At 44.7% G+C, this 25367-nt stretch overlaps 1 protein-coding gene across 4 annotated transcripts in view; it reads left to right on the top strand.

The window, feature by feature from the left end:
* Positions 1-214: 214 nt before the first annotated feature.
* The window catches only part of AAK1 (AP2 associated kinase 1), an 84901-nt gene continuing 59748 nt past the window's right edge, over positions 215-25367 (top strand). For 3 of the 4 annotated variants that reach the window (XM_074928423.1, XM_074928424.1, XM_074928425.1), the window contains exons 1-2: positions 228-613; positions 743-1075. In XM_074928423.1, the coding sequence (XP_074784524.1) occupies positions 913-1075 (163 nt within the window). In that variant the 5' untranslated portion in view covers positions 228-613; positions 743-912. Of the gene's footprint in view, positions 614-742; positions 1076-25367 lie in introns of all 4 variants that reach the window. The other variant, XM_074928422.1, reaches the window with a different exon arrangement.

Below are 25367 nucleotides of genomic sequence, written 5' to 3' on the forward strand. Positions count from 1 at the left end.
CCCCCTCACGGCCCCGCCAAAACGCCCTCCCCCGCGCCCCCTCCTCCCCCCCCCGCCCTGGCGCTGTCGCGGTGCATGCTGGGAGTCGTAGTCCCCGCCGCGCCCGCCGCCGCCGCCGCTCGGGGAGCGGGAACTACCGCTCCCAGGGTGCCGCGCGGCGGGGCCGCTGCCGCCATTCCGCCTCCCCCCCTCGCCCCACGCAAAAGGGCACTCGCCCCTCCGCCGCGCTGTGGGGCGGGGGGTGACGGCCGTGCTCCCGGGTGGCTCTGCCGCCGCCGCCGGTGGTGGTCGTGGGGGCATCCTGGGGCGGCGGGGCCCGGCCGAGCCCTCCGGGCTGGCGGAGGCGCGGGGGCGGCGCCCCCGCCGGCGGCCGGGACTTCCTGTGACAGCCCATTTCCTGGTCGGATGGGGCCGGCGGGGGGCGGCGGCGGCGGGGTCGGTCCCTGACGGGCTCGGTGGCCGCCGGGAGCTCCGCCAGGCAGCGATGCGGGCCCCGGGCCCTGCCGGCAGGCGGCCCCCGCCGTGACCCGCCGCGGGCAGCCGGTGGGGCTGCGGCAGGCCGGCCCTGGGCGCCGCTGCGGGGTGCATGGAGGCACCCCCCGCCCGCGGAGAGGTACCGGGCGGGGGGCCCTGTCAGGGGCCCTGTCACTCAGGGCTCCCCTGAGGGGGCTGCGGTGGCCCGGGCCGTGCTGCGGGGGTAACCGCCTTTCCCCTCCCGCTATCCCCCCCTGTGGTTTTGCAGGTGTGACTCCCCCGGAGGACAGCGCGCCTGCTCTGCTTGGTCCCACAAGGCGAGCGGCCCCGGGTCCCCCCTCGCCGGCCTCGGCCGGGCTGCAGGAGGAACAAGGAGGGGGCTTAGGACCTTAAAAATAGCATCGCCCCCATAACCAGGCAGCTGCTGCCTCCTGAGAAATGAAGAAGTTTTTCGACTCGCGTCGGGAGCAGGGTGGCTCTGGCCCTGGATCGGGCGCCAGCGGCGGCGGCGGCGGCAGCGGTGGCCCGGGCAGCGGGTACATCGGGAGGGTGTTCAGCATCGGACGGCACCAGGTGACGGTGGACGAGGTGCTGGCGGAAGGTAAGACCCCCCCGTGCCTTTTGCAGAGCGCCCTGCCTTTGCTTCTTTCCCTCCCCCTTTTCCCTCACAAAGCTGGAAAGAGAGGCTTTGGCCTTTCCCGTGCACTCCACCTCCCCCTCTCTCCCTCGCTCCCCTAATATTTCATTGTCCTTGACAGACTTGCAACCCAGTGGCATCTGCAAGCTGACATTTCTGGTCTTCCCATGGGTAAACCCATTGTGGGTTTGTTGGATTTGGTTTGGTTTTGATTTTTTTTATATGCTTCAGAAACTGAGGGTATTTCAGAAGTTAATTGTTTCCCACTTTACCTAAACTGGGAGCTTGTTAACAAAAAGCCCAAACGCAAAATTGTCAAATTGTTGTTTTGGTGCAGAACAAGTTGCTGTAAATAAAAAGCAGTGGCCTTTACTCTTTAACTTTCTTCAGCTGGTTGCCTCCTCTCCTACCTTAAGCAAAGAGGAATAATACTGGAGTGAATTCCTTATGGATATAATATGCACATTGATGGGCTGAGTAGAGGTAGCTGTGATCTGGGATGAGGGATTTCTGTTTGTGTGGGGTTTCTGCAGGGGAAGCAGTAATCCCAATTGCATTTTTTTTCAAAGCAAAGAACTAAAAAGGAACAGTAGGGATTATAAAACTCTTTACGTATACAGTCCTTGCAGTGCAGCAAGCTGCTGGTGGTATTTTTTTAATTGTAACCAGCAGTACTTCTTTAACTATCATTTTACATTTCATTTGTTTGGGCTATAAGGAACCTTATGAATGGCTCTGGTAACCTTAGCCTCGACCTTCAGAGAGATGTTGGCCTCCTTAGACCTGCTTCTGGTCCATCTCCTCCTTTGCAATTTCAGTCAAAACAGTGTTCTGTTTTGATCTTGTAATTGTGAAGGAGAGGGTAGCTGCTGTGTGAGAGCTGAGTGGGAGGACCTGTGTTGGCTTTTACAGGAAGAACCCTAAAATGGAAAAGGGACTCTGTGTACGCTGTGTGTTCAGGTTTGTAAAAAGTCACCACAGTGTACAAGAAAATAGATCTGTGACCATCTTTCAGATATGGTTTCCGATATGTTCTGCTGCATGCTGAGCTGAGAGGAGCCCCAAAACCAGCCCTTCAGTTAGTAACTATAATGAGGGTTTTTTTTTCTGACTTGAAATTTGCAGTATAGGTTTGCCTTGGCTGATATTTCCAAGGCCCGTTTTGGCCCTCAGACCTTAGGAACTGTAGGAGCTAAACCTGAGAAGCTGTCAGTCTTTTTCTTTTTCTTTCTTTTTTTTTTTTTTTTTTTTTTTTTTTTTAAACACAGACTGGCCTCATCCTGGTAACTAGGAAAACAGAGGCTTTTTTTGCTGATGAATAATCTGCTGGCAGGTTCTGCCCCGGTGCTGACAGCACCAGGAAGCGATGCCTGTGTGTCACTGGGCGCTCTCCGCTTCAGCAGGCCGAGGCTACAGCCACCAAGGGTGCAAGGTGGTGGCACAGACTGTGCCGGAGAAGTGTCTCTCCTCCATCCCTCACTGTCCTGGAGGAACTGCTGCTTGGGAGGGCTTTTTTCTGTGACTCCTGGTTTCTTGACTGGCCTCTGGGATGGAGCATGGCCTGGGGTTGGCTGCAACGCTGAGATCTGCATGCCCAGGCCAGGCGAGGCGCAGCAGGCCTGTAAAATAGGTGCTATGTTCTCTTCCTGCCCACGCTATAAGGCAAAGGAAGTTCTTTGGGTGAAATGTGCTACGCGGGTGTTTTCCTCACACTTAGATAGACTCCTGGTGTGGGCAGTTCCAAAATCCTGCTGTGTGGGGAGTGAAGCCTTCAGGGACAAGAGCAGGGTGGCTTGCAGGTTTGCAGGTTTGTTGCCTTTTGATGGGAACAGAGGGGTGAAAATGTGATTTACTTTATAGGAAAGGTAGGTCATCTGGGGAGTCTGCGTGGGTCAGAAATGTTGCAGCTTGGCATGCTTATGGCCTTTTGGTGTAGCTGCATGAGCTCCCCAAATGCTGGTGAACAGCATTTTTTCACTGACTCAGCTGAAGACCTGGGCAGCTGTCTGGCAACCTGGTCCCTGCACTACTGACATCTGAATCTTCAGCTGGAAAACTTCTTTGTATCTGCAGTGAATTTTAGTGGTTCAGCAGTGTTGAAAAGGCGACTTGTGAAGTCTTGGCTATTTCTGCTAAAAGGAAAAGTCCCCTGGGAAGCACTTTGTAGGAGGAGTATCCTGTCTGGGAAAGAAACATCTCTCATCCCCGTTGCTTTAGAAGGAAGAGGAGAGGCCTATGTTTTGGTGTAGCGTGTGAAGCCTAGAAAATAAAAGTGGCTTAAAAGAAAGTCTGTGAAATGATGATGGATGGTGTGGGGGAGACTTGAGTTGCAAGCCTGAGGAACTGGTTGGACCAGAACTTTTGGCATTAAAGTGTTCGGATTTACCTCTTATCTGTCAAAGCTGTGACTGGTCACCCTCAATTCTGCTGAGCAACCCTGCTGAATATGACTGCTCCCTGGCCCGGGATGGGAGTCCTTAATGCAGGCTCTGTGAAGTGCCAGATGGCAGATGTCTCCACGTGCTCGCAGTCTCTTGCGTAGATCCCCCAAAATATCCACTCTGGTTGGGTACACCCCCCACCCCCTTAAAAATAGTTGTGTCTGGATACTTGCTTTCCTGGGCGGGGAGGAACATTCCTTCCTTTTGGAAGGAAGTAGGTGGGAGTAATATAGAAGGAATTTCAGTGGTTGTTAGTGATGTTATAATACAGGTGAATAATTTTTTTTTTTTTTTATGAAGAGTATATTGCAATAGGTGATTCTTAGTTGAGCCTTCGTAGTCGTATTGCTCTAATCCATACAATAGCATGAAAAATCTCTTGAAAAATTCCCCTCAAAGTTTGCATGAGGATTAACTGCTGTGGGAGGTCAGCACTGCTGGCCTTGGAGTTTTGCAAGGCCGGGTTAAAGCCGATGGCATCATCCGATCTGGGCTGAGGGGGGTTGTTGCTGACTTTGAGGTGACTGGTGTTTCACAGAGCTGAGGTGAATGCCCGGCAGGCATTTGAGTGTGTGGGTGAGTCAGGCTACTATCTTACTGTTTTGTTTATGAAAAGAAACCTAAACCGTGTGATCAGATTGGTTGCTGCTTTTTGTTTCTGCCTGTGTGTAGAGGGAAGAAACCCAAAACACCCCAAAATCAACAAACCACCCCAAAAGCCCTCACTGGAGCTGTAAGGAGGACGGTGTCTCTCTGCTGAGGACCAGAGCAGCAGATTGATAAGGATGTTGCCAGAAATGAGAAATTTATTAAGGAGTTTGAAATGTGCATGTGTGGCAAAGTACCACAAGCCACATGTACTTCTCTGTGCTAAAACGAACAAGGTGGGGATTGCTCCAGTGTCCAGGTTTCAGGGGCTGGTTTGTGTTACTCTCTGTACTTGCAATATGGTAAGAGTGCTGAATTGACCCAGGGTATGGAAGCGTTGATAGAGTGGCTGTTTGTGCTGGGATTTTGGTTGTCTTGGTCTACTTCTAGCAGAAGATACAGGTCTGTGAAGAATTACTTTTTCAATTAGCAGTATTTTTCTGAAGGTGCTACTTGCAGTCTTTTCCCCTTAAAATGTGTAGGTTAGGGTATTCAGGTTTAACTGTGAGATATTTCACAGATTTTTTTTCAGATACATGCCTCTGTGTGTGCTGCTAGCTAGTGTGTATTTCAAAGCATTTAATGGTAGACATTATAAACCAATGCAAAATCAGTTTAAACTTGCCAGCTATATTTTTTACTCTGTTTTGGAAAGATGGGCGTTGTGGGAAGGTTTAATTGTGATTTTCTTTAGTGGATCTGCAGGCCAGCACGTGTAGGAAGAGCTTCCTAAGGCTGTGAATGTGCAGCCTGTGCCCGGTGGGGGCAGGTGGTCCCCTGAGCTGCCTAATGTGTGGTTGGGCTAATTGCGGAGGACTTCTGCCGACCCCTGCCTGGCTTGCCCCCAGCGCTTCCTTGCCTTGGAGCGTGCAGCAACATAACCCGCAGTCACTAAAAGTACATGTGAGCTTCTTCTGAAATTACTTTGCTTTAAAACAAACTCTATCTGAGTTAAATCTGATCCTCAACCCAGTTCTAGTGTGGTTGGGTTCAAGACATCCCTTTGAAGTGTATTTTGTTAGTTATTGCCTTCTAGCTTCTGCCAAGTGCCAGCTGCTGATCAGCTGACTAGTGACATTTGGATTAGGAATTAAACTATTTCTCCTCTTGGAATGGGACATGTGATTTTTATTTTTTAATTTTTTTTCCCTATTGCTTTTCCTGTGTACCTTGTGAGGCAGGGCATGTACACTACTCTGTTTTCATAGTCTGGTGTTCTGGTATTTTTTTTTTGAGTGTACAAGCCAGGCAAACTGATGAAGAATCCCAAGTGAGTTATTTGGTAAATGTCAAGGTATCCCAAGTGCTTTGTTGCTTTTAGCAGCACAGATTTTGCTGGGGCAGAGTATGCGCCGTGTCCCTAGTTGTAATCAGGAAGGAGAAGGTGTTAGTGGATTTAACTGTGTAAGAAGTTGTATAGCCCAGAGACTCGCATCATCGGCCTCACTTGTAAGCTTTATGCGATGTGTCAGAGAACAGGTCTGGGATCCTACGCAGGGGTGGCTGGTTTCTTACGTAACAGCTACATTAGCTAGAAGCGTATGTAATGGTGATGTTAGCCCCATGTGCTCACGGGAGGACGAGTTTTCTGCAGTTGTCTTCCCAGGAAAGAGCTTCCATTTTAAAACAAAATAGTTTCTAATGCAAACAGTCCTGCAACAGCCTTAAGAACTTGTCAATTACTTAGTGTGAGAAAACTTAGTTTTGGGATTCTGGCTGGGAAAAACACAGGGTTTAACTATCCAACTCGGGTCTTGCCAAAGTGTTCTAGCAATTAAATATGAACAGGTTACTAACCTCTGGTTGTGACACCAGCAATGACACTTTTGGATCCAAGGAGAACATGTACTGCCATTATGTTTCTATTGTATCATGGGCCTTCTCCCCTTTGTACAGGAGCTTTTCAGCAGTTGAAGAGAGCAGGTGGTAAGTTATAAATGTGCTGAAGACAGGCTGGAATCCACTTTGGGTTTAGCACTTGCTGCTTTCCAAGCTCACCCACCTGCATTAATCATGGCTAATAAGGGGTCAGAACTGACTAGGTGCTGCACGCTTGCCTTGAGACTGGAAGCTTCTTCCTTTGAAGGTGACTTTTTTTCAGTGGAAATAGTGATTTGGTCAGGCTGAAGCTGTGCCCTTTGGAACTGCAGCTTGCCAGACTTTCCTCTAGAAAGTCACAAGCGATTTGCCTTCATTTGTACTAAGTAAGTGTTTACTTGTGTTTCACGTGTGGAAGGAGACGGGAAGTCTCTAAGGAGAAACATGCCGTAAGCAACCTCAGTTTATGGAGGAGTTCTCTTTTGGTAACAAGAGGTAACTGAATAAAGTTTCCCAGGAAAATGATACCTTCTTTCTCGGATGAGGGGGGAGTTACAGGATGTCTTTGTGGCGATATCGTGTGGAAACATACTTTCCTAAATCAGATACTGTCTGCTGTACTTTTTTCAATGTACAAACAATACTGACAGTGATTTACAAGCACAAGGAAAAGATTTGGAAAGGCTTAAGTGAAACAGTTGCAAGGTATTTCTCTCTCATTTGTGGCTTTTTATCATTATGGAAACTCCTTTTCTCCTTTTGTAGGAGGTCCAGGAATTGCCACTCAATGAAATGAAGGTTATTGTTAGCTGCCTACAGTATGATGCAGTAGAATGAAAGCAGAGAGCAGCTGCTGCAGCTCCTCTAATGTGAGAAGCTCTCACTACCCTGTTGCCAGAGTATCTGAGCCCTGGCACAGTCCATGAAAATGTCCTTCCGTTTCTTTTAGGGCTGCTGGGAAATAATATACTGAGATATGAAGGTGAAGCGATGCAGAGTATGTGTGGCCAAATCAGGAACTGATCTCTGGCCTTCCAGATTAAGTGCTTTAATTGCAGTCTGTGTTTTCTCTCAAATGCTGCCTCTATGTGTTTTAAATGGGCGTGCTCTTGGCACACATGTGATCTGGGCATAAATTTACGCTTGCTCTGTGGCAGAACCCATGCTGACATCAGGACCCCGGGCCATGTGTCACAGGATTGGATTAAAGACTTTTTTGGAACAAGATGCTCATAGCATCTGGTTTGCTTCATGATTTTGCAGAAACAAATTACGTACCAGTGACGGGTGATCTCATAGATTAAAAATAAAAAAGCCATCAGCAGCTGAATTCCCTGAGCAGAGACTTTGCTTGCGTGTATATCCACCCCACAGTTGAGCTGGAAGCTAACTGGTGCTGTCAGGAGGACAGGTAGATCTGATCTTCATTTGCTGTTAGGATCGTGCTGGTTTTACTTCCTGGTTGGTGTTTGTAGGGCTGCAATAGGGAGGTGACCCCAAAAATATGCCTGTGTGAACTTAAAAAGCAATCTGGCATGCTGTTCTCAAGAGTGTGATAGCAAAATGCATGGTCTTCTGAAGCTGTCTAAATGCACAGCTGTTATTCCTTTATTTCTGTAAGCTAAATGATGCTTGCAAGGTTGACATGTGCTTTTGCTGCACAGCTCTGACGGCAGCAGTAAAATAAGCTTAGAACTTGTCTCTTAAATGTGGAATGCTCTTTGAGGAGCACGATGTGGCCTGCTTGGTGTGGGCTTTCCCTGAACATCGCTTTCTGTTCAAAGCACCATCGCAAGCAGGAGGAACCCTTGGTTTGGTGTGGTACACCTGTTTTTTTGTGACTTTACTGCTCTCCTGAGTTGTAGGTGGAAGCTATTCAGATATTGTGGGAGTGACAAATATAAAACTCAGACTTGAAAGTGTTTTAAAATACTTAAAATGAATACAAATAATCAGTGCTAATGCGAGAGGAGCACAGCAGTGCAGACCCATTGCTTTATGTGCCTTCTCTGTGCGACCTATCTCTGAAGTCAGTGATACTTTAGTTACTTGTCATGAGCCTCTGAAGGATTAATTGCTTCTGACTTGAAGTATTTCAGAAATAAAGACCTTCTCTCCAGCATTTAGCTGCTGCTTTGGAGGAGTGAGCTGGATCGATAGGAAATCCTTGCCTTATGACTGCGGTGTGTTCACATGAAGATATTCGTGGCTGCTCTTGACCTTTGGGCTCTGGTCTAATAACTCTTTGTGACCTTTGGCAAGAAGTGTCTAATGCCAGGGGATAGGCACATGATTGGTGGCATGAAAGATAGGGTGAAATTCTCAAAGACAGTATCATTTTAAGTTGAGAAAGGGTCTGTAAAAGCATGTGTGTGTGTATACAGTCACATGCTGGCACACCGGCCTCTTTTATCCAGATACTGTAGCACCTCTCTAGGCAGGCACCTGTGTGGTGTGTAGAGAGTAGATGAATAACAAGGAATAACCAGCCCTCTGGGGTTCAGCACAAGTAGGCAAGAGACATCAGGTGGATGGAAGAGGCAGTGCCATGTCTCCTCAGGGAGAGTTGTGGTGAGGGCAGCAGACAAGCAAGGGTGGCTCAGTGGCTGGGATGGAAAGGTTCTCTTCATGTGATTCCTGTTGCTTTGACTGGAGTTCTGCAAATGTCTCATTAGGCAACTTAGACCCTTGAGAGGTACCTGCTAAACTCCGACATCTTTGTGCCTTATTTCCCCCTTGCAGTGCAGGTAGGGTCAGCAGAATGCTCATGACTGTGTTGGGGAGCAGGTGATGTGGACGCTAGCGGAGGTGAGCTGGATGTTCCCTGGGAATCTTAGCAAGTGCCACTCGCAAAGTTGAGCGTGCTATGACTTCAGCTCTTCGGTTGCATGTTCATTACAGACCTTTCACAAGTCACTGAGCGTAAGCTGACACAAGAAGCCAGCCCCAGTTGTCAGCTGGTGAGATCCTGCTGGTTCTTATGTTCTTTTTTTTTTTTTTTAATGTTTATGTTTGTAAGGAAATAAAATGCATTGTGGAGCACTGATGTGTGCATTGTGGGGTGGCAGAGGATGAAGGAGGGACAGTATGGCAGAGAGAAAGGGAATGGGCAGTACAGACTTGTGTCAGACTCTGTCCTGGGGTGCCTTGAGTGCATATTTGTCAAGAAAAATTCTGCTGAAAGTCAGAGTCGTTCTTTTGCCCTTGACCTGTTGCTTTTGAGTTAGAAGGTGTACTTAGATATGTGAATATGAGTTTACCCTTCTGTTCTGTACCTGATTACCAGCTGTAGTTTGATCTGTTTTGCTGTTATGCAAACATAAAGACCCCTGTGTGCATACAACAAGGTGTCATACAACTTGTGGCTCCGTGCGTGGTGGTTTTCCTTCCCCTCACTGCAACGTAGACAATGCATGGTCGAAGAAAGGCTTATCAAATTATTTTACAAATGGGAAACTGAAGCCCATGAAGATGCAGCGATTTGATAAGGGCTATGTAGGAAAGCAGTGACGAAGCCTTGTATTAAATGCAAATGTAACTCCTTGTCTGGTGTTTTAACCACAGTGTCATTAATATTCATGTCACCATAGTATCAAGGAACTTTTATCATGGACTAGAGCCCTGTGTCACATAATGCATGAGCAGAACAAAGACTGTCCATACTCCTGGGAGATGCATGGCTGCCCTTGTCTGTGCCTGCTGAGGCTCAGTAGTTGTGTTTGGTACCAAAATATGCTCGTGTGCTGTGACCTTAGGGGACATACTCAGAAAGACACATCACTAGGTGCAAGCAGCTGTAATCTTACAGCTGATCATGACATGATAATTAACACCCAGTATCTTCTAAAGATCTGATGTTACTCAGAGACCACAGGAAACACACAAACTCAACCTTGCTCACACAGTGTTCAACAGAACATGTGACAGGATTAGACATGTATTGGTTTTTTTTTAAAAATTAAAATGTTGCTATTTTTGGAGTGGGACAGATGGTTTTCTACCTTTTGCTTTTGTTTTAAACTTAACGACATAAGAAGCACTTGTGTTGTACCTTTGAAGCCTTTTCTGCTACTGACCAGGCTAGAAATATGTATGTTGATATATTTTATGTAAATTGGGATTCTCAGGCAATTATGTAAGTTCATTTGAGCTGGTGAATTAAACCCCTAGTAATTACGGGGCTTGTGAGTAACAGTCACAAGACCGCAGGTTCTGGACCCCTGCAACCCTTTCCTGTTTCTGGACATCTGACAAATGAACAGACAAGCATATGCCTGTTCATATCTCTCTCCTTCCTCACTTGTATATATGTGGACAAACTCAAAACCCTGCTTCATGTAGGGGTAATTTTTTAATTATTTTAAAAATTATTTTTAAAAAATTAGAAATTTTTCCCTGTACTGAATGATAGATACTGTGTGCTCCTGACTGTGGTTTGAATTCCCTGAGAGCTGCCTGGTGGGACAGTAGATACCTCTCTCCACGCCTGACACGTACCGAAGAGTTGAAAAGTTCATTGCTGGCTTCAGGGTCTGATTAGCATATACCCTTCTAGAGGAATATTATGTAGTCCTCAAGTTGTATTTTCCTGTTACTTAGTGAGATGGCACTTCCGTGGCTCAAGAGTATACCTGTAGTTATATAGGAGATCTGAAAAGGTTGAAATCTGGATTCCTGGGTTTAAGCAGAAGAAACTTGTTTGAGACAAACCTCCATGCCCTGTTGTGAAGCTCTTACAGTATCATGTTAGCTGTAAGCTTGAGCTTTTCCTAGAATGTATGTATTAGGGTTTATCTTGTGGTTTTCATCCTGCTTTGCTCAGTAGGGATGTCAGAGTGCTACCATAGTAATCAAAATTCCTAAATGTCTGACTTGTCTGTTGCCATGAGCTCTCTTTGGATCCTTGCATAATTGCTTCCCAAATGGAGTTTGCTGTTACCATAGCACTTAAGGTCTCTGGTAAACCCGCTCTGGCTGGCCCTTCCAAGCAAGTCCAGTTAAAAACCGGTCCCAGCCCTGACCAGCTTAGTCTTGCTCTATCCTTTCTCTACACCTCCAGCTACAACCTGCTTTCTGCTCAAATAGTTTTGTTTTTTCTCTCCTCTCCTGTCGACGTGATTCACTGCTTCCTTGCCTTTCCAATGAAGCTTTTCAGCTGCATGCAGTTGCTGTAGCTTCTTGCTGGCTTTGCAGTTCCAGTCATGTTCACTCAAAAACAGTCGTGCTCTGCAGCATGTTTATGCCATTACTAGTTTCACTTGGAGATGAACAAGGTCTCAGATGCTATTAGCAGCTGCTTGGAATAATAGCAGCAAAAATGTGCTTTTTAGAGGGCTGACTGATAACTAAACAAATTCTTTTTTTTTTAAGCTGCGAGTTATTCATAACCCATTAATTTTTTTTTTCCCAATCTTACAGTGGAAGTTCAAGGACTAAAATTGTCACAACAGAGAGGGACTGAGTCTGCTTTGCCAAGTAATCTACTTGGAGGCAGTGTGTCTTGCTGCATAGTAATAAAACACGGCTCCATCAGCTTTGGGTTTCCAAGTCTGCCTGTCAGGGAGGAATTGAGCGGATGCACAAGACTGTAAAGCGGGACACATGCCTAGCAAATCTACCCACGTGAACATCCAAACGTGCTTCCTGCTGTGAAGGCCGGTACAGTTCCATAGACTTTAGTGAGCTGCTATTTGTTATGAAATTGCTGTCACAAATACTGTGAGACTTTAATACCCCTAAATTAAGGTGTCTGGGCTGTGTTCTGACTGTGTTCTTGGTGGATGGGTAGTGTGACAAGCTATTGCTGCCCTTGGACTAGAGCTTTTGAAAAGGGAATGCACAGGATGAATCTGCCCACTGATTATTTTAGGCTTCTAATATGCTGGTGCATGGCAGAGATTAACTTCCTTCCCCCTCCTTTTTTTTTTTTTTCTCCCCTCCTTTCTCTGCTATGTTATGAATTACAACTTCTTTTTTGACTTTCTCCATGGAGCTGGCTGGGAGTTGAAGGGGTATCGTCTAGGGGAGACGAGTGGCTCTTAAAGATCTGTAATGAGACAGAGTCCTGAAAAATGCAAACAAATGAAGCTAAACAGCTTTAAATGAAATCAAAATAAACCCCAGAGAAGTGAGGAAGAGGCAATTAAGTTTTTTCCATGTCATCAGTGCAGTGAAAATGCTTGTGACTATAGAATATTTTATAGATATAGAATATAGAATATTTTGTGGCCGTTTACAGTTGTGTCATAGGCAATAACCTAAATGTTAACCAAAATGCAACACTTGCTAGCCAACCAGTCTTGCTCTCCTAAAATTAGGAGAGCTAAAGACCATGCTGCTGTTCTGTGTTGGATGACATTTCTGGTTGTATTATTTTGCACAGTTTAGGCACTCGTGGCTGTGACTGCCACGCTAACATTAAGTATGACATCCTGCCTATTTAAAAAGCCCCCAGAAGAGGGTGGAGCCTGTAAATCTAAATCTGTTTTGTCATGGCCTAGATATTGCAGCAATGACACTAAGCAAGGGGCCTATAATTATGTTGGTAATATTGGATAATCACATTAGGATTCTTAGCTGTATAATCTGTATTGGGCTAACTATGTCCCTGCTTTACTCTTGCTGAGAATCCAAACCACAAGCTCTACATAAGCTTGAGCCTTTGTTTTACCTGGGGAGAAATCCTGTGCTCTGTTAGATATGCTAGATGTTCTATTAAAGTTTGTCTAGTAGTAGTTGAAGACTAGAGCTTAAGCAGTGCTATGGCCATGAGAGCTACTGCTTTCTTGAGTTGGTAGTGAGAGGAGTGTCTAAAGAGCAGGGCTTTGCCTGCACACCTTGGCCTTTTCTGCATTATTGGATGCAGATCTTTGCCTTGATGGTGTGTGTTGTCTAATGGATGTGCATGGCTCTGGAGATATCTTTGTAGCTGTTTCCCCCCACCACCACTAAATCAGTTGTGCAGCAGTTGCATTTTGTGTCCAGCGCAAAGCTAACAGAGATGCTGGGCTTTCTGTGCCTGGTGAACTTGCTCAGCATGTAGCTGCCTAACAGATTGTTGCTGGCCACCGACGGAGGCTCCTCTCTCTTCTTTTAAGCCAATAGAACATGGAGACTGTATTGCTCATATGTGCAAACTTACTTTGTGTAGATCAAATTCTTTCCAGCTCAGATGTGAGTGGGGTGGATAATTTCTTGCAATTATCATTGGTGGAAGAGTGCAGAGTCTCACACCTAAACCTTAAGATCTCTGAGCTGTAGGGCTGTGTGTGTCATTCTCTGCCACAGGCTGTGTGAAACAGATGACTGACTGTGCATTTATGATCTGCTCTGCTCAGAACTGGTGTTGATATGAATATGAACCAGGTGAACATGGAATCTACCTTGATTTCCCAACACTGCTTTCCTCTGACAGTAGGACCAAACTTGTGAAGCCCCAGCCTTTGCTAGGAGGAAGCGAGTTGTGTACGTGCTTGCTCTGGAGGTGGGTTGGAGATTTTATGGGACTGTTGCCCAACAAAGTTTGGATATTCTTCATGAGTTTGTCCTATGCCAGATGGATGCCATCCTTGGATAGCTTGATGTGCAACCTGTGTCCCTGTTCCTTCTATAGTTTCTTTAGTTAAAGTAGCACTAAAAATATTTATAAAATGAGAAGCTGCATTTCCTGTAAGTTGGAGCTCCTTTAACTTGGAGCTCTCTTGACTTCTTACAGTTGTGTCACTGTTACAGTCTTCTTTTGAGTATGATCACTATTAAAGCCCTAATCTTGCAAACATACCTGCTTAGCTAATTTTCCATTTGCTTAGTATTTCATATGGGGAGATGCAGGTTTCAGCTGATTCTCCTGATATTTGTGCCTGTTTCAGGTTTCTTGTTTTGAAATACTAGGTGTCCTTTATGCTTTATCTAGGTGCTCTTACTTTCCCTCCAGCTCTGATGCTCTGATTTGCTCCTACAGCCACTTAAAATGGTCAGAATGTAGATGAAATTTGAGTGATCGTGACCATTGCTCCTTACACATATGAAGCTCTTTTAGCTGCGAGTTAGTGGTTTGCTTTTTTTCTTTGCCCTCAAGATAACTCTTAAATCTTCAGACTATTTAATTGGCGGTTGATGTTTCAAGATCTGATTTGATAAGTTTCCCAGAGCAGTTCTATCTCCACTCCAGTGTGGAGCCTTTTAAAGTGCTGTTTAGGGGCAATGAAAGCAGCTCAAAGGAACAGACTAACCCACAGCTGAAAGCTTAGTAAACCAACCAGAATCTATTCTGATTTTTTTTGTTTTATTTTATTGGTGTCTAACTCCCTGTACAGGTGAATATAGTGAGATAAGACACTGAGAGCTTTGTCTTTCCTCTTGAAAATGAGCATGGAGCTTCCCAGGGACTGCTCCTGTGCACGAAAGGAAGCGTGGTACTTTTTCTGCACTCTTATTTGCTTCATAGCTATTAGGCCTGCACAGACTGTAAGGACTTGTATCTCTGTGTTTTAGAGCCCTTGAGCTGAAGAAGCCCTGCAGCACTGTACAGACTCTACTTTCTACCCTGCAGAGGCCAGTGGTTTGTATTCCTGATATGTAAAGTTCATCTTAAGAGCTTGCTCCAAATACTACTCTAGGAGATGCTGGGCCAGGCCTTTTAGACTGAAGTAGTCCCTTAAACTTGGCACTGTTATGCTTTAGCATAAATCAGGTGACTTAGTTGTTTTTTGTTTTATTTTAATTAAGTAAAGCTTGTTATTTCCTTTGAGGTAGAAAACCTCGGCTGAGAGTGGACCTGTTTAGTTTAGCATTATTATCTGCTTTTCTCAGCTGGAGAGTCTGTTGGCAGGGGATAAGGGGTTTTGTTTTTGTTCTTGCTCAGAACTGGACTCTGGTTTATAACACACATGTACCCACACAAACGTGAGCTGGTTGGAGTTAGAAGAACTTGGGTGTAGTAAAATCAGGAGATCCATATTCAGGCTTTCCTGGTTCTGCAGAGACTACTGCTTGGTCTGTGCAGCGTGTCCTGTGTTAGCCCTCACTTCTCATTGCAACTTGAATGACTTTCTGAAGGTGGCACTTACAGCTGTGGGTTTCTGGGTATGAGCCTGTTGTGCTGTGGCTGAGCACACCCTGTCACTACTCTGTGCTTGAGCTTGCAAGCTGTTGACACAGCTTAGCCTAGGTAAAGAAAATCCTAACTTTGTAGCCTGGATCGTGGGAAATAAACATCAATTACGTCCACATATTCCTGAGACCTGTACCCCTAGGATAGGCTCTGTGTTTTCTGTGCATGCAACTTGTGGGTCAATAATCTTTGCTTATATGGATATAAAATAACATACCCTAATGTAACCAGAGGATTATGGAATTGGGTGGGAGAGTGAATCACAGGCATTAATTAAATCCCAAACTCTGTGTGTCATGATGAATGCTCCAACATGTTGTAATAAAACAGCAAAATACAAACACAAAGGAGAGCATTAGTACGACCACCACTGCTTCAAGTCTTTTTAGTCTTTTTGTGTTAGGTGATCTGGAAAAGACACTCTGGATGGCAGAGCTCCAGCTGTGCAGGAGGCTGTGGAGAAAAGACTGGCAGTAGCTTGTTGATGTCTGTGGCATGCAGGGTAAGAATCTGGGGTTGAAATCAAGTCAATGAAGAGCTTGGCGAGACTTCCTGAGGGTAGGGATAACAACACCCCAGGAATAAACCACTCGTGAGCATGCAGAGAATGCGTGAGTAGAATAGTTAAAGAACAGGTTAGACAGACGTGTCAGGAGTGACTGTGGGCATTGTCAGTCCTGCCTGTAAGCGAGAGGCTGAGTCAGGTGAAATCCTGTGCCAGACAGTGACGCAGTGACACAGGGCCACGCTTTCTCAGCGAGACAGTCCTGTGTTGTTTCCCTCTTGAAATTTGGAGAAGGTGAAATGAGGCTGGAGAAAGCCTCCCTCTGTCCACTAATCTTGTCATCCTCGACCTACCTCCTTTCAACTCCACTGAGGCAAGAATAAAATTGTCTTTTTTTAATGCAGTTTTGATTGTTAGTTATAAAGCTATAAAACCACTGGGGAGAGAGAGAGAAGTTTGAAGGCCCAAAGGGCTCACCTTTTGGGTTGCTGCTTGTGTGGAGATGACCATGAAAAAGGAAGAAAATACCAGAGGCCGTGCTAGTGATCTTGCAGTTACCTGTCTAACTACAGCCACTCTGGTGTCTTCGCTCAGGGAAAACTGAAGTGCCCCTTTGCCTGCAGGCTTTATAGTAGCAGACTACCTCCTACTGCCTTCCAAAAAAGCAGAGGATGTAGGAAATGTTGTTTGACTGTATCAGTGATTAATCTTTCACCAGACCAAAGCAAGCTTGCGAGTAAGAGATCTTATGTTCACTTTTAAGACTGGATTCCTGGCAACAGTCAGGGCTCTTTGATACCTGGCAGTATTGGGCAACCTCTAAAAATATTTCTTCCTGTTGGAAATATGTTGTGCCATATCCAGAATGTAATGAGAGGGGTTTCTGTGTGAACCTTCAGTCCCATCCTGTTAGGATGGCTTGCCACTGTATCTTACTGTGAGATGCCCTGGTTTGAGGGGTCTTTTCTGGACTTTCCCTCATTGGACACCTGAAGGTGCCCCTCCAGCATGAATTTCCTTCCTGGAGACAGCCTGCAGAGCTCATGTCTGCAAAGCAGAGTTCAGGGATGTGAGCTGTGTAGGCAGGGCCTTTGCTTCATACTGCTGCTATGAGTAGTATGTTGTCCCACTGACCCATGTGTTCTTTGATCAGGCGCTTAATTTTTTGCCTTTTTTGTTAATCACATGTTTTCCTACACTAATAGCATTGTTTTTAAGACTGTGACTTATAGAACCAAGGATTTATTTGCAAATTGATTGTGTTTCTGACAATCTCCATCTCAAGGAAGCAGGAGCAGAGATGATGTTCCAGGTTGAACTCGGTCCATCACAGATTGTACCAGTATTGTCTTTGATACAGCTGTGGTCTTGGATGTTACAGCCCTAATGCAAAGTCTGCCTCATTACTGTGGTTTCTTAATTAAATCTCCAATAGCTTTACAACAACTCCCTCAAGATTTGTTTTTATTTTTCTTTAAAGGTGTTAATGCTGACATCTCTGTCTAACTTTAGAAGTGTTGTAGATGCCTCATAAAGCAGAAAAAACATCTAGTGATCCTGACCATTCCAATTCCTTGTTATGTGTTAAAGCAGGATGCTTCACAATACTGATTCCAGTTTATGGGTGTGTTTGGTAGTAAAAAGGGGTAATGTTGGAACAGAAAACTTATTTTGAGGTGAAATATGCTGCCTTGGAAACGAAGAGCTCAGAAGTGATGGCGGAGTTGCATGAAAAGGGGAAATGGGATTTAAAATCATACATTTCCTAGCAAGTATACTGCAGTAATACCCTCCTGCTGGGCAAGGGAGTAGAAGAATAAAAGATAGCAGAAAGAATATATTAGTGCAGATTATAGTGCTATTTTTGTCAGTATTAATCCTAATACCCATCATAGTTGACTAGTGGAGCTGTAATTAAAGTAAAAAGCCCATATAAAAATTAACCAGTAAATATTTGTCAATGTGGAGGGTAATACAAGATCATCACATGTGAGAGAGGATCAGTCAGGGGCTGTTGCCCTTTGCTTTCCTCCCCGTTATTGCTGTGTTCTTGGGACTGAGCGTGGTGCTTTCTATAGGAGCTGCTGGTCGAGTCTGCTCATGACAGCACCACTCACGTTGTGATGCACAGTAACACTTTCTAGCAGTAAGAGGAGGTTTTTCTGCATGTTTCTGCAGCTTAGCAGCTCCAGTGTTGTCTGCGGAGGGAATACCAGGGCATCTTGGTGTTTTTTCCCTGTCTTACAGATGAGTCACTTGTCCATCTTCATCCTTGGTTATAGGTGGGGAGAACAGTCTTTCACCTTTGTTGGAAACTGGCACTAAGAGCTAGAAGAGAGAAGCACTGGCACATCTGAGTGCTTTTCCCTGATGTGCTTGCAGACCTTGATGTTAACGTTAACTGAACTTGGCCATTGTCTGAAATAATTACGGATGATTGTATTGCTCAACTCTGCCCAAAGTGTTTTCCTTGGCCTTTTTTCTTTGTGATGAAGGGTAAGTGACTCCAAAGTTGAGGTTTGCTGAAGCCATCTCTGTTCCTGGAAAAGATGTCCCAATATTTTGGTGCTTTATAATCAAGAATCATATCATAGAATCTTAGAATAGTTTGGGTTGGAAGTATACACAGCAAGGGAAAACCTTTTTTTTTTTTTTTTTTTGTTAAATGACTGTATGTTACGCCAGCTAGAGAGGTGTCGGGGTGCAGGACGGCTTTCTCAGTACAGCAGCAGAGAAAATGATTCTGGTGTTGCCAAGTGATGATGTCCAGTGATGGGTAATGAGCAGTGTCTGTGTGTCTGCTGGTTGTGGCTATGACTGTAGGGAAAAATAAGTGCTGGGAACTATTTTTTAGTAAAGCTGTGGGAATAGTGAGCTGCAAACACCCTGTGCAAGGGAGTTGATGTGATTTTCATCTAACTGAATCACTGCATCCTGACTTGGGTGTAATTAAAAAAAATTGAGTAAGCCTGCCCCTTGTACTTAGGAAAGTAAATGCTAAGGAAGTTATGACTTATGAGGTAAGGCAAACATGATATAATTATTGATGGATAAGAATGGGTAAGTATTTGGATTGTGCAAATGAGGAGTGGCTTTGTGCCTGGTTCAGCAAAGCACTTAATTTTAAGTGCCTGCTAGCACAACCGGAGCTTAAAACGCCTTCCTGGCTGTCCCTGGAGGCTAAATATTCCTAGGGCAATTGTTGGGGACATCTGAAAAGCACTTGGCTGTCCCCTCAGCTTCAGTGCTAAAGCACGGTGGGCTGTCTGGCATGCAGAGCTTTGAGGTGGATGAGATAGAGCTAAAGTACAGAAAGCTGGAAACAATTCAGTGGAAAACCACATGCGTTATTTGTCCAGCTCAGAAAAGAATTTCACCCCTGAAGAATAAAGTTTTTAGTGGCATCCAGAACGTTTATCAAGAACTATGCTAATCTAGATATTGTTTGTTTGTAGAAGGGTGATGGAGAAAATCCAAAATGAAGCAGTAGTTTTGGTTTTTTATTTTAAGTGGGAATTAATGATTTGATAGTTGGCTCTTTCAAGCCCAATAATTTGACTAATTTAACTGAAAAGAGGAGTGATTCCTCATGCTCAAACCTAGCTGCTTTTGGGTTATCCAACATGGCCTTGGAAAAAGAAATGAGATGTGACCTAAGACAAAACTTGGGAAATGTTTGCAGAAGGAAGACACATCCATGCACTGGAGATGTTTTTGTAGCTGTTATTGCAGAGCTCAAACACACAGCTGGGAGATCATCATGCTACAGGTCTCCTTTGCTCCTGTGCAAATAGCGTTTAACGTCTCTGGGAGGTACTTTCAGCATGGATTTTCAAAAGAGGTGTTCTGCCTAATTGTGTTTGGATGAAGCTATTTCTGTGTTGTTAGTGTACCTGCTTGCAGAGGGTGGTGGATCAGCATAGCAGGGTAACACAGAAAACGCAGTGTGTTTTGGGAACATTAATGGCTTGTGAAGAGGCCTTTGGTCCTGCAGATCCTGTGAAATCTAACCTGCTTTACTTTGTGTGGAAAGGGCAGAGTCCAGCCAGTCCTGTTCTGGCCTATGATTAACTCAGGTGAAGTGGTCTGTTGAGTTGTGCTTCAAGCACTGTCTGGCTATGGTTGAATTTGCTTTATTTTGGCTCAGCATGATCAAAACAGGAATTTTGTGAGGACCTGTTGTCTGGTTGGCACAAAACCTGACTGCAGTAACACTTTGTTTTCTTCTCTGCTGTTTAAATAGGTGTCTGATAGGGTGTGGTTGAAGATCTGGAGCAGAACTTAAATGCAGCTCAAACAGCTGAATAAGTGATGATGTGTGAAGGTCCAGTAATAGTGTTGCTAGGAAGGGGGTTCTCAGGACAAGCCGTTTCTCATGGTTTCCCCATCCCTGCAGGAGGAGGTGGCTCTGTTGCTCTGGAATACCTGGGCTGTGCTGGGGGCAGTTGTGCCCATCGAGGGCAGGGTGTGCGGTGCTCAGCACGTTGATCATCTGCTGTAGTAGCATGTACTGAGTTTTGCTAACTTATATGTTCACCAGTGAAAGGCAGCTCTGGAAGACCTTATCACAAAGAGGTGACGGAGCAACCTATTTCTCTGTAAACTTTCTCATCATAGTACAGCTTTTCTTAGAAGCAGGATCCTGTGTGTGTTTGCAGGTTGGCAGTGCTGGCTGCCTCTGACTTACTGGCTGCAAGAGGATTCCAGGCTTGCAGTACACGTGAATCGCTTAAATGCAGCAGAGCACTATCTTCTTACCTTGAGAGGAGCTAAGAGAGGGATCACGTGCAGCTCTGTGTGGCTGTTTTTACCTAGTTCAGAAGTGCTTGCCTGGCTGTGAAGAGTTCTGCATCCTGCTGAAATTACAGAAGGGCTGAAAATATAAGTACCAGTGCTGGAAACTGGCCAGCTCACTGACACAAACCTGCACGGAAAATTGCTCTGGCATATCTGTATTGACTGGAGATTAATTGGAACTTCCTTTTTTTTTTTTTTTTTTCAGCTTATCCTAAAACCAGTTAGCAAGAACAAGTCAGGCCAGAAGTGTGTAGCAAGATAATCGTGTTCCCATGCTGTTGTGGAGGTGGATGCAGGCCTAAGTGCAAAAGCCAGTGATGTTTCTCAAGATCTATGGCTGTTGCTGGCTCAAAGATGATGGTGATCGCAGTGACTGCATTCTTACCTGTTCAACAGTGTTAATGTCTTAAGGATGAACATATAAACACTTAATGTTGTTGAATGAGAGTGGTATTTTAGATTCTTCTGGCTTGTATAGGAAGAGTTGAATTTTCTTCAGAACTTTAAATCACAGGCACTTGTTTATGAATACAAAGAAGTGTCCTCTAAACTGACTTTCAGGACTAGTTCTTGCTTCTCTCCCTTCTGGTGCTTGCAAAGTCTCTGGATTTATTTGCTCTATTGTATCTTACCTTTAGCTTTCCATATGTGTGCTGAAGAAAAGGCTCTACTGGCAAAGAAGTGAGGATGTTCCTGGTGCCTGGATTACTAAACTCTGCCTTGTGTGTGACCTGCCCTCCCTGGCCACTTGTGGCAGAGCTATCTAACTTCACTTGAGGCAGCACAAGCTCTTGAGCTGACCTTGGTTGGCTTGGAGTCACACAGATCCTGGCGTGTCTGTCTGTTGTATCAGAGCTGACATAGTGCACTAGAGCTGGCAATTTCTGGCCGTTGAAAGGGTTGTCTTGCTTGCTGTTCACTGAAAATAGAAGTAAATGGTTCTGTAATGTGCATCTAGCAGTGCTTCATAATAATTGCTTGTCAGTTTGTCTTTGATCTTTTTCCTTTCAACTTTGCCCAGATCTAGCAAAGTTGGGGCTTGGACTGGGATAAGGAGGGAGAAACTGGTTGTGGTTCCAGGCTCTGGAGGCTGAAAGTAGTCCTTGAGGCCGACAAGGTGGTAGAGTTTAGATATGTAGTGTGCAAGGAGGAGGGGTTAACCAGTGAGGAGCAGCTGTTAGCAAGATAGTTGAAAGCTAAAGTAAGTGTATTAATTTCAGCATGATGCTGTGAAAAACCATCAGAGTTCAGATGAGTGCTGAGTTGTCTAAGCAAATCCTGCTTGTTTAGTGCATCGATGACCAGGCAGACAGTGAGGGTTGGGCAGCACCCGACCTAACTGCTACAGCCTGGAGAAGACACCCATCAGGTTCTGCGAATGGCCCCCTCTTCTACTGTGTAATGTTGCATGGTAGGTGAAAGAAAACTTAAATCCATTAGAAAGTCTTTGTTAGGCAGTGTTAGCGACAGTCTTGGTGCTTGATAGCTTGATCCCTTCCTGAGCTGTGCTGAACAGTGTTCTGGGCTGTCAGATGCTGCCAAGTGAAAATTTCAGTCATCTATTGGGTCCTTCTTCCCCTCTGTCATAATTTGCTGAAAAATGTGAACTGTATTTTCTCTCTGCTGCTTACCAACAAAGTTGCTGCTTTTGAGGTAGCTGTGGGAGTACAGGTCCTTCTGAAACTGCTCTCTTAGCATGAATCTAAAGTATTGGCCACAGTTGTCAGTAGTAAGGTTTCAAATGCTTCAGAATGCTTCAAGTGTATTAGCTACTTCTGCACCTGAACCCCTAACCTTCAACCCATGATGCAGTGGTATTGTTAATGATTTTTGCAATGCAACAGTTTCAGGCAAGTGCCATTTTCTTTAGCAGGATGGGCAGTTCATGAGCAGTCAGTAATAAATGTGTGAGCTGCTTGGGAGGTGAAGAATAGACAAAAGCTCCAAAATCACCTCTTGGGGACAAGAGACTTAAAAGGAAATATATCTAGGTCCAGGTACAGACCACTGAAGGCATCCCTGCCATTTCCACACTTTCAGGCATACAGCAGTTGTTGCATGAGAAACCTGTAAGCAGATATACCTATAGCTTTGACTTCAGCCTGACAAGACCTTCAGCTCCTGCAGGGAGCAGGATTCCTGTTGTAGCTCAGATTTGCTCTGGCACATGGAATGCCATCAAGCCCTGTTTCTGCAAATACATGTGTGATGCATGAAAGCTGGTGGCCTGATTTTCCTTGCTCTGTCTGTGCACCTGCTGCTTCCTCTGGAAGCTAATTTTCAGGTTTAGGTTCTTGGAATTCTTAAAATTGACCCTAATGTCCTGCTAATGGTTTTTGATCTTGTATTTCTAGAGCTATTTATGTATGAGGAGTGTGGCAAGAAGCTGCTGTTCTTTGTGCTCTTTATCCCTTTCCGCTTCCCTCCTCCTGCTGTTTTACTGAGAGTTTGCAGTCCTGCTCTCTGCATGCAGAACTGGGAGTGCTGAAGCCAATTAGCAGTGGAACGTGTAATAAATGCAGAAAAATTCAAATTAAGGTGGTATTTTTCACACCTTTTCTGATTTAAATGAGGAATACCTGAGGCAAGTTAGATATTCTTGATTATGTTGTGCCTTTCTGGACTAAATACTGAATACAGTCAAAACCTGGCTCAGTAAAGGGTAGTTTGGAGGGAATACTGTGGTCTGCTTTAACTGAGGTAATCGGACCACGTGATGTATTAGTTGTTTAGAAGGTAAGACTTTGCATCCTCACTCAAATGGATGTGGATCATCAGATTTTGCTTCTCTGATGGCAAAGTCACTTACTCTAGATTGCTGTGTAAAAATTGCTGTATGTACCCAGATTAAATCAATACTTGTTTTCTCTGGAGAGAAGCATGCTGCTTTTACTAGTAGCAAAATTGTCATGCTTTAATCTGCAGTCAGTGGGAGTTTAATAATAAAGTAACCAAATTGGTAGGTGTATTTTGCAGATGAAGTAAGTTAATGATTTTGCATAGCTTCCATGTGTGGTGTTGTCAGCTGAAGTTTGCAAGGGTTAAAGGTAAGGGAGAGAAGGACGTGAGGACATAATTTGCCTGTGTATGTAAGCACTGTGACACCTCTGCAAATGCTGCAGGATTCCCCTTCCTTGGATGTGGCTCCACCTGACGTATGTGTCTTGCTGCTCCATTTGGAAGATGCTCCGGGCCATGTTTCTGTCAGGTCCCTATGTGTTCATGTTGCAGTTCTCTATCAGAAAGCATTAACTTATTTTTTAATTATTTATTTATTTTTAGATTCTACATTTCTCTTTCCTTTGAGTTCTCAGGATGGTTTAACTATGTTATCTGTTGCATAGACTGTAGTTTTCTTTGCCAGTTGGCCCTGGCTGCTTGTAAGCAAAACAGCATGATGTACATATTCTAGCAAGGGTGCTCTAGGAGTGACTTAGTTAATTAGCAGCAGATCCAGACCAGAGGAAAGGTACCTTGCCCAAAACTTTGCTAATGAGACAGTTAGCAGTGGGTGTGAAGAGGTACCAGTCCCACTTCAGCTGAAGCAAAGATTTAGGAGGAGGTCCGAAGCAAAGATTTAGGAGGAGGTCCTTGAATTGAGTGGATCTGCTTTTTTTTTTTTTTAAGTTTAATTGATCTATTTTTTGCTGCTCAGCTCGTGTTTCTTTCTGCTGAGCATAGCACTGTAAACAGAGATGGGGTATCCTGCTGGCCTCCAGGCCTGGTGGGAGGAGCTGCGGGAAAGGAACTGAACCCCTGGAGAGGAGGGAAGGCTTCTGATGGACCACTTCTGACTTTGTCATTTGGGGGGGGGGGGAAGTGATTCCCCAAAAGTTTTGGGGATGACTGAGACTGTGTAATAAAAACATTTTTTTGTTTGTTTAATGTTTTCTCTAGATTTTATCTGTAGTCCATGGAAATACTGTACAGAAAATTAAAAAAGAAGTCCAAACCTGATCTCTCCAATGATTTAAAAAAGCGTGATGTGTTAAAGTAGGAATTGGAGAAGTTGTGCTGGTTATGGGTCCTTTATTTCTTACTGGCTCCGTTGTGAGTTATAAGAGGGGGGGGAAAAAAATTCAGTAGAGTGTTGTCTTGCTTTTTTGAACATAGACATCCTTTGGGCTAAGTGGGATATGCAGATTTGTTCTCCAGAAATGAGACAAATGTGGCTAGGGTAGAACAATAAGGATTTGCTGTGGATTTAAGGAGTCCTTAAAAATGACTTGTAACTTGAGATCCTCAACTTGAAGCATCTTAAGGGTTATTTTTGTGTCTGAATTTGAGCATTATGAAGAAATGAGGCCTTCAGAACAACAAGGGTTTTAAAATCTTCTGTCAGAAATGAGCAGCATCTGTATGGCTTGTTGTATCCCAGGGCCATGTCCCGTTCTTCTGCATTTGTATATAATTTTTCAGCCTGGTTATAGGTTTTAAGACCTCTAATTGAACTCTTGATGCTTTTTCTACTTTTTTTTTTTCCTTCTTCCTCTTCTGTTGCATCTTTGTGCAACTTCTCCGGGGCTGCTACCAGTTAGTTCTGCTCCTGAAAGTCAATGGGGCTTCTGTGGAAAACCTGATCTACTTTTTATGGCAGACTATGATGTGTAGAATTAAGGTTTTTTGCATGCTAAAAGAGAGATTTTTGTTTAACAGCTCTGGTGCTGACAGGCATGTTATTTGCATGTGTAACTTCTGTGGTTGTTTTGGAAGATGGGCTGTAATGGGTGCTATAAAAGCTGTTTGATAACAAATGGGCAGGGTTATACTTTGAACACAGCAGCGTTGTCTGATCACTTGCTCTTTTTCAATCTTAGTGAAAATAAATCCCAGTTTTAGTAAAAGCTTCAGTGGGCCTTTTGGCTGTGGCGTTCGATTTGTTAACAGCTTGTAAGCACCAGTTGTTGCAAGACTGGAGTTGTCAAATGCAACCTA

The sequence above is a fragment of the Athene noctua genome, chromosome 28 (assembly GCF_965140245.1).
Source record: "Athene noctua chromosome 28, bAthNoc1.hap1.1, whole genome shotgun sequence".
NCBI classification, from domain to species: domain Eukaryota; kingdom Metazoa; phylum Chordata; class Aves; order Strigiformes; family Strigidae; genus Athene; species Athene noctua.